Source organism: Cricetulus griseus, chromosome 3 (genome assembly GCF_003668045.3).
Source record: "Cricetulus griseus strain 17A/GY chromosome 3, alternate assembly CriGri-PICRH-1.0, whole genome shotgun sequence".
NCBI lineage: Eukaryota > Metazoa > Chordata > Mammalia > Rodentia > Cricetidae > Cricetulus > Cricetulus griseus.
The window spans coordinates 96,732,222-96,741,905 of record NC_048596.1 but is presented as its reverse complement, the minus strand read 5'-3'; the positions used below and the strand labels follow the sequence as shown (position 1 = coordinate 96,741,905).

General features: G+C 42.4%; 1 protein-coding gene across 1 annotated transcript; it reads left to right on the top strand.

Moving 5' to 3' along the window:
- The first annotated feature begins 7,376 nt into the window (after positions 1-7,376).
- On the top strand, positions 7,377-8,330 carry LOC100762002 (olfactory receptor 52M1). The gene has a single exon (XM_027407963.1). It carries the CDS (start codon positions 7,377-7,379, stop codon positions 8,328-8,330), a length of 954 nt encoding a protein of 317 aa, XP_027263764.1.
- Positions 8,331-9,684: the final 1,354 nt, after the last annotated feature.

Sequence of the window (9,684 nt, the reverse complement as noted above, 5' to 3'; positions counted from 1 at the left end):
GCCGGGGTCCAGCCTGTATCAGTCCTATGCTACAGAGGCCATCTATTCCTGACTGATGTCTTTGGGGCTGTGATGGGAACCCTCCAAGCAGCCTTGGGTCTGACCCTGAGTGGAGGAGTGTGGATTGGGAAACTCCTAGCTACCCAGCAGTTAAGGACGAGACAGAGACATCTTGTCATCTCAGGAGGGCTCTCAGTCCATGCTGGAGTCCATGGTTTATTCAAGCATCCTCTTAAATAGCTTTCCAAAAGTAGGGGTACTGGTAGAAGGCATCTATTATCATGTATAGAGCTGACATCAAATATTTCTTTAATCCTAGAGACACCCCTAAAACTGAACATCCTCACTAGCCTCTCACTAGTTCCTAGGCATGTCCCACTAGCCCCCATGATGGGTGTTCATCCACCCAGGGGCTTAGATCTATTGTTACACAAACTAGGAACCGGTCCCCACCAAGGCCAGGCATCTGGAGATAATCAGCCGGTATCTGAAAGACAATGGGAGATTTGAGCTCCTGGAATTGAGCTTGAGGCCTGTATCTGAAATATTATAATCAATATTTGGGCCCCAACACTGTACCCCACTTTTTAATTGGATTATTTGGTGTTTTGGTGACTAGCTTATTGAGTTCATTATATATTTTGGAAATCAGCCCTCTGTCAGATGAGGGGTTGGTGAAGATCTTTTCCCATTCTGTGGGCTGCCATTTGTCTTGTTGACTATGTACTTTGCCTTACAGAAGCTTCTCAGTTTCAGGAGGTCCCATTTATTAATGTTGATCTCAGTGTCTGTGCTACTGGTGTAATGTTCAGGACGCAGTCTCCTGTATCAATTTGTTCAAGGGTACCTCCCACTTTCTCTTCTAAGAGGTTCAGTGTGGCTGGATTTATGTTGAGGTCTTTAATCCATTTGGACTTCAGTTTTGTGCATGGTGATAGATAGGGATCCATTTGCAGTCTTCTACATGCCTGCATCTTTTTATGCCAGCACTATTTCTTTTTTCCATTGTATAATTTTAGCTTCTTTGTCAAAAATCACGTGTTTGTAGGTGTGTGGGTTAATATCACGATTTTCAATTTGATTCCATTGGTCTACCTGTCTATTTTTATTTTGCTAATACCAAGCTGTTTTCAGGACTGTAGCTCTATAATAGAGCTTGAAGTCAGGGATAGTGATGCCCCTGGAAGTTCCTTTATTGTACAGGGTTGTTTTGGCTATCCTGGGTCTTTTGTTTTTCCATATAAAGTTGAGTATTGTTCTTTCAAGGTCTGTGAAGAGTTGTGCTGGGATTTTGATGGGGATTGCATTGAATCTGTAGATTGCTTTTGGCAAGATTATCATTTTTACTATGTTGATCCTACCTATCCAAGAGCATGGGAGATGTCTCCATTTTCTGGTATCTTCTTTAATTTCTTTCTTTAAAGACTCAAAGTTCTTGTTATACAGGTCTTTCACTTGTTTGGTTAGTGTTACCCCAAGATATTTCATATTGTTTGTGGCTATTGTAAAGGATGATGTTTCTCTGATTTCTTTCTCAGCCCATTTATCGTCTGTACATAGTAGGGCTATTGATTTTTTTGAGTTAATCTTGTATCCTGCCACTTTGCTGAAGGTGTTTATTAGCTGTAGGAGTTCCCTGGTAGAGTTTTTAGGGTCACTTATATAAACTATCATATCATCTGTAAATACTGAAAGTTTTACTTCTTCTTTACCAGTTTGTATCCCTTTGATCTCTTTTTGTTGTCTTATTGCTCTAGTTAAAACTTCAAGTACAGTATTAAAGAGGTATGGAGAGAGTGGACAGCCTTGTCTTGTTCCTGATTTTAGAGGAATTGGGTTGAGGCTCTCTCCATTTATTTTGATGTTGGCAGTTGGTTTGTTGTAAATTCCTTTTATTATGTTTAAGTATGTTCCTGTTATCCCTGATCTCTCCAAGACCTTTATCATGAAGGGGCGTTGGATATTCTCAAAGGCTTTTCCAGCATCTAGTGAGATGATCATGTGGTTTTTCTTTTTCAGTTTGTTTATATGGTGGATTACACTGATGGATTTTTTTATGTTGAACCATGCCTGCATCCCTGGGATGAAACCTACATGATCATGGTGGATGATTTTCTTGACTGACATACACATTTTCACTTACAGTTTGGAAGTTGATTTCTAAGACAAGGTTGATTGGATGAAACACAAACTGGGGGCTAAGTGGAATCATTACACAAGTTACTGATGATTTAAGACAGTTAGTGGCATCAAACTTGCTTTCTTTTTTTAAAATGTGTGCATATATTTAATGATTAAATTTTAGTATTTTTTTTCTCATTTTAAATTGTCTTTGGACATTTTATGCATTGTATTTTGACTATAACCACCCTTTCCCCTCATCCCTCCCAAATACTTCCCACCTTCCTTGGTGACTTAACTTTGTGTCCTATTTAAAAAAAAAATCAAGCACAGTTTGTGCTGCTCATAGATGCTTGGACATGCAGTCTTCACTGGAGGGTTTAACTCACTGAGGCTCTTCCTTTAAAGAACACAGACTCTCTCTTTCAGGTCCTCAGCCAGGGGTGGGATTTTGTGTCTGCCTCCCTTTTCCACACTGTTATTGTATTTGGCTCCAGCTTGCACAGGTCTTGTGTATGCTGTCTCAACTGCTGTGAATTTATAGGGTCAACTGCACTGCTGTGTCCAGAAAACCCTTGTGGGAGCATGATGTATCATTTTGTTTTCAGGTTGGGTGTCCTCTGTTGGACACGGTTAGAATGATGACATCTGCTTCTGAATCCAAGGCTGTATGTAGGCATCTTTTGAATAGATAAAAATTTAAGATCATTTAGTGTGGTAAGGCAAGGCCTTTATTATTGTCCTTCACATCTGATTACACTTTTCTCTATCAGTTGGGAAAATGAAAATGTTGAGAGTTAGTATGAGCCAATTAAAGGGTGAGGCATTACTATAGTCTTAAAAACACCTTGAATATGATGAAAAATACTCAGTTATAACAGGCTCACCTGATAAACTAAGTTTACACAAGGCACAGTTCATCTGTCTGAAGTGGGAATACTGAACTAAGATTCAGAAGCAACGGAAGAACTTGTATGGAATGAAGCAGCGTGCGAGCTTCCCACCTTCTTCTGAGGTTCAGTAGCTGGAGGATGTCATGAAAGAGAGTGGGGGGAGAACAGTTCTTTCTGCAATGACTCTCCTGCATCGACCTCTTTCCTACCTTACTGCATCCTGATCTGAAGGAGGAAGCTTCAGACTGCTGGGCTCATGAGAGCTAATGTCTCCTAAAGATGCAGAAAGAATAGTACTTACTGATAGGGATAGCACTGTTGAAGTATGCTTGTTTCACCAACTCTTTTTTTTTTCCCCAAGTATATTCATTTATTTTTGTGGCATGTTTACAGAAAGAATTAGCTACACAAACACACTGTAACCTTTCATTGAAACACACAGATCTGATGGCTTGGTAATACTTCATCATCTTTTCAGCTAATTAGAACTCTAAAGCACTGGTCTTTTCTTATATTTGCAAACAATTGCAAAGATGCTATGGGAATTAATTTAAGGAGCACGCCAATAAGAGATAATGGAGAGCATATTGATGATAATATACCTTAAAAATGAGGAAAAGGATGATATATTTGTCCTACTTTCACCAACTCTTTTATGTAGAGGAACTTAAGTTACAAAACTACACAAGAGGGAAATATTCCATTGAGGAAAACAGAATTGGAACAGCTTGAGTTCACACAGGTTCAAACCCTTGGAGCTGTGGAGACCTCTTTGCCCCATTACCTAGAACATGACACCCCATAACCCATAAACATCCCATTAGATACCCTGAGAGAGACTGCTTCCGCAGCTTGGCTGTACTCTTGTGAGGACTGGCACATTTTGTAATGTTAGTCTATGTAAGTGTACATGGAGTGGAATATCTCCTTTATGAACACATGGGATCCTTCCTGTGTGATGCAAAGCTGAGATAGGAAAAAGTCTCTAAAGTCTATTTTTTGTGATATTGTCCTTTTATATACCTTAGTGTTAATTCAGAACTCTACCACCACTGCCAAATACTGTAGAGAGAAATCTTAGGGACTTAGAGTTTCCATAAATATGGACCTCCAATCCCTTCTGAGTCCAAGAAGACTCATGGGAGGACTTTCTGATTTTTGGATGTTGTCCTCAGGATATCTGCCAGTTCCAGGGAGGCCAGGACACGGGAACAGAGCAGGATTTAGATCTAAGGGATTATGACTCAGAAGGCCCGTCCTTCCCCCTTTTCTCACTGGAGCAGCCCTGGCATGCTGAGGTGAACTGTGCATATAGGCAGATTCTCTGTTCATTCTCCTGGGACAGGTCTGGGTATTATCCTTCTGCACTGGACTCTGAGCCACTCCACCACTCTCAGATGGAATCCCCAAGACTATTGAGCAGAGTGTTTATCAGTCTCTGAAGCAGTCATAGAGTTCTGGGCTCTTCTGACATGATCAAAGCATATTATGAAGAGGTACTAAGAGAAGGATCAGTGACCACCAGGAAGACCTGCAGCTGATGAGGGTGAGAAGACCTGGAATTCCTGGGCACTCAAGTCTAGATCACACCTCTATTTAAGTCTCCAAGGTAAGAACCAAAGGGAAGGGATCTTCCTGGAAGTGGACTAAAAGATAGGGGCCTCCCAGAACTACACATTAGGTGCTTAGAAAAATCTTTTAAGTCAAAGCAAGCATAATACTTAACCCTTGGAAACATCTCCAGTCTTTTAACTAGACACGGCACTTTATTATCATTCAACAGAGCCAGGCTAGGCAAGAGTTTATAGTAAAGAAGGAGACAGACAAACCCTTGGCCTTTTGGCACTTGCATTGTATTCCAGAGAAACATGCATATCAGCAGGTCAGAGAATTCTGCATCAAAGAAGGGGCCTAATTAAGGATTAAAGCAGGCTTTCCTAAGACGATAATTAGGTTACAGCAAGGGGATTGCAAAAGGATTTTCCAGAAGATAGGGCTGTCTCAGTGCCAGGAAATAGCATGGGTAGTTCTCAGGCATAAAAGATCATGGGCAGTTGACAAATATTTGTCCCCACTGGAAGGCAGTAAGCAGAGTGAGGAACAGTGAGAACTGCAGTTGGTTATGGGGATGTATCTGGATAGGGGGGTCTCAGGTGGGAGGCTGTCTTAATGTGAATACTGAACTCAAATCTCTGCCCTCCTGCATGTTTAAGGTACACAGCTTGCTTCTGACTAGGGGCATAAGGAGATATTTAGTGTTAGGGCCCTAGAGAAAAGGTTGGCTCTGTCTACTCTCATTTGGCACTGAGGTGCAGCTGTCCAGTCCTGAGTACCCTTTTCACTGTCACAAAGTATTCAGAGATGGCTTGGAGAGATGAAATGGAGATGGAATTTCCAGAAAAATAGCTCTGCATGTGGTCAGGGATAGGGAAGAGGAAGAAAGATTCTATAGTGCAACTTACCTGCCTAAATCTAAAAGGGAGTTTCCTCATCAGGGCAGCAGTGCAGAGACTTGCATCAGTGCAAGAGTAGCAGCAGCCATGCAGAATTGTGGGCACAAAAGCGCTCATTTTTTTTTTTTTTTTGAGACAGGGTTTCTCTGTGTAGCTTTGGAGCCTACCTGGCACTCGCTCTGGAGACCAGGCTGGCCTCAAACTCACAGAGATCCGCCTGCCTCTGCCTCCCAAGAGCTGGGATTAAAGGCATGAGCCACCAACGCCCCGCCTGTAACCTGCATAAGCTTTGGAAGTTATTTGATTAGAAGCAGGGGATGAAGCAGACAAATCTCCATTAATTATAACGCTCAAAGTCATAGACAAAGTTATCTAGACTTTGCCCTCACATTGTAGGTTTTTCCTTTTGATTCAGTTCTGTGACTGGCCCCTCCAGATCTTATGTCCCACTAAGGAAGCAATCTTCTTGTCAAGAGACAATGCTGGGTAAAGATTGTGTACTATAGGACCTGATCTACTACCCACAAGAGAACACATGGCATGCTCGTGGAGACAACTGAAGGGACCCTCTGCAGAGGCGCAGGCAGGGTTGATAGGATGATGAAGTATCCGGACAAACAGTGAGCATGGCTACTTAGCCAGCTGTAGTTAGCAGAACACAGAGGGACCACTTTTCAAGGGTTGGGGCTTTTGGTAGAAGAAAAAGACATCCTGAACACCCTGGTGGGGAAGGAATGTGAGAACAAGTCTCTGGTTTCTATTTTTATCCCTCTACCTCTTCCTCATGATGGCAGGGCCCAGTTAGAAACAAGGGGATCTGGATGACCCCAGAAAGGTCACCTTCTGGATGCACCAGGCAGGGACCCGGTGGGGCAAATAGAGGCTGGCCAGCCCATAGGGACAGGGAGCTGAGACAGACTCACCCCAGCTGTGGCCCTGCCCAACTCTGTTCAGTGAATTCAGAGGCCAGTTGTGATGCACCCTTGTTTCCCAGCCCAGTGGTAGATTTATCCTTTATTTTTATATGCATTGCCAACACTAGGTCTATTTAGCAGTCTCTGTGGAGCTTGGCCGTGAGCCCACATTATGGAGAGAAGTACTAAGCCACAAGAAGCTTACATGGCAGCAGCTGTTTTCCTGTCACCACTGCTCCCTGGGATAGACAGCTCCAAGCTCTTTGAGAGTTGATGAACATACTCTTAATTTTGCACACTGGCATCAAATGAATGGAAGAGCCACTTCTCTAGGCTACTGCTTTAAAAAATTGTTGCAAAGTGATGCTAGTTGTATTTCAACAAGAAAAGCTTAATAATCCCAGATTAAGCTTTAATTCACCCCGGAGTCTTGAAAGTCTGACCTGGTATCCCAGCTCCAGTGAATTTTCATTGAGGAGTGGTTATGATGAAGAATCATCCTGTTTCTAGCTGAGCCCTGCCAGTTGTCTCCATGAGCATGCCACATGTTCTCACATGGGTAGTAGATCAGATCCTATCAGTGCACAGTCTTTACGCAGTAATGCTCTTGACAAACAGATCGCTTCCTTAGTGGGACACGAGAAGATCATTCTAATATGATCCCCAAACCACTTTATAGTATACCTAGGGAGATAAATCACCTCAGGGCAATTCATTTATTGATGTAAAATATCACTGATTGAGGATTATACTATAAAAATCATCCATTTACTCAAACACATATATTTAATTATGCTTCTTAAGTTCACATGGGGACTTTAATGTAACATGAAATTCAATATAGTTTGAAATGTCACAGTTTCTTCTAAAAGTTGTGTGTCATTGTATATTCAATGATGTTTATTATATGTTCCAAGAATACTATTTTTTTCCTTTCCAGGGGAAAATGTCTTGCTGCATTTGGGGACACGAATGAGATTTATTTATAAATAGCAATGCCCACTTTTAATAATGTATGCTCAGTACCCAGCTCTTTCTGGCTCACTGGCATCCCAGGCCTGGAGTCCTGGCACATCTGGCTCTCCATCCCCTTTGGCTCCATGTACCTGGTGGCTGTGGTGGGGAACATCACCATTTTAGTGGTGGTAAGGGTAGAACGCAGCCTGCACCAGCCCATGTACTTCTTTCTGTGCATGCTGGCTGTCATTGACCTGGTACTGTCTACTTCCACTATGCCCAAACTTCTGGCAATCTTCTGGTTTGGTGCTGGCAACATTGGTCTGGATGCATGCTTGTGGCAAATGTTTCTCATTCATTGCTTTGCTACTGTTGAGTCGGGCATCTTCCTTGCCATGGCTTTTGACCGATATGTAGCCATCTGCAACCCACTGCGTCACAGCATGGTGCTCACCCAGGCAGTGGTGGGTCGTTTGGGGCTGGCTGCCCTCCTCCGAGGAGTTCTTTACATTGGACCCCTACCACTTATGATCCGCCTGCGACTGCCTCTTTATAAAACCCAAGTCATCTCTCACTCCTACTGTGAGCACATGGCTGTGGTTGCCTTGACCTGTGGTGACAGCAGAGTCAACAATGTCTATGGGTTGAGCATTGGTTTTCTGGTGTTGATCCTGGATTCAATGGCTATTGCTGCCTCCTATGTAATGATTTTCAGGGCCGTGTTGGGTCTGGCTACTCATGAGGCCAGGCTTAAAACCCTGGGCACATGCGGCTCTCATATCTGTGCCATTCTGATTTTCTATGTTCCCATTGCTGTTTCTTCCCTCATTCACCGGTTTGGTCACCATGTGCCTCCACCAATCCACACACTACTGGCCAACTTCTACCTCCTCATTCCTCCCATCCTTAATCCTGTTGTCTACGCTGTTCGTACCAAGCAGATTCGAGAGAGGCTTCTTCAGATCCTAAAGACAGGAACCAAGATCAAGTGACTGCTGCTCCCTCTTCTCTCTCAAATAAGTCCCTGGAGAAGAAAGCATTCAAATATGCATGGCTGCTTTCCAAATGGGGAACCCAATCTAAGGTGTTGGGCTAGCATTTATAGTCCCAAATGAACAGCAAGGAGGAGTGCACAATTCTGAAGCCTCTGAAGGTGGAAGATATTTATCTTTTTATGATTGGAGGATGTTTGAATTGCAAAGAAGGTAAATCAACAATAATATTGACACCAGCAGCAATAAATAGCACTTTAGAAACCCCACACTTTCCATACAATTCTTATAAATACTCTCTGATCTTATGAGGTATTATTGCTCACATTTTATTTTAAGGAAATAGGAAAAAATTGCTTTATAATCCATATACAAAATGACTTTATCTCAGTGTTTGGCTGAAATTTGCAACACACTTTGGGGTCATTACTAACCCTTTGTATTCAGATTGCTTTCTAGACATCCTTTTATAAGTGTATTTGAAAAACTTGCTCATTTCAGTCACTGTAGCTACAAAAAAGGTCTCCCTAGTTAATTGTTGGCAACTGAAATGCTGTTAAGACAAATCTTAATAATAGATAGAGCATGATGTTTTAAAAGACCGAACTGTATATTCAATTGGGTGCAGACACCACTTATGACAGAGAACATGGGTTGAAAAAAGCTATTGGTTTATTTAGTCATTTAGTAAGAAAATGACTGTATTTGCCAGTTGCCTTTGTGGCTTTTGCTCTGGACCTGAAGCATATGAGGCTAAGGAAGAGAAACTGTCCCTTCTTACACTCTCACCCTGAGCCCTGATTCATCTGTAGGATTTCTGCACAAGAGGGATCAGTTTAAAATAAAGTTGCAATTTATAGACACATTGGTTCTAAACTTCTAGGTCTTATTAGATTGCTACTTAGAAAAACGGCTGTGTTGGCTAGTGTTTTTGTCAACTTGACAAAAGCTAGAGTCATTTAAGAAGACCACCAGATTGGCCTGTCAGCAAGCCCATGGGACATTATTTATTTATTCATTGTTTTTCAAGACAGGGTTTCTCTGTGGCTTTGGAGGTTGTCTTGGAACTAGCTCTTGTAGACAAGGCTGGTCTCGAACTCACAGAGATCCTTCTGCCTCTGCCTCCTGAGTGCTGGGATTAAAGCATGCGCCACCACCGCCCAGCTAGGGACATTATTTTTAAATTAATGACTGATGTGGGAGGACCAGCCCTTTGTGAGTGGTTGCTATCCCTGGGAAGGTTGTCCTGAATTGTATAAGAAAGCAGGGTAGTAAGCAGCTTTCCTCCATGGCCCCTCTATAGGTTTCTGCCTCTAGGTTACTAACCTGAAAATATATTTTAAAAGTCTCTAAG

What these genes read in the sequence shown, in the direction of transcription:
- LOC100762002 (XM_027407963.1), top strand. Translation starts at nt 7,377, where the DNA reads ATGCCCACTTTTAATAATGTATGCTCAGTACCCAGCTCTTTCTGGCTC.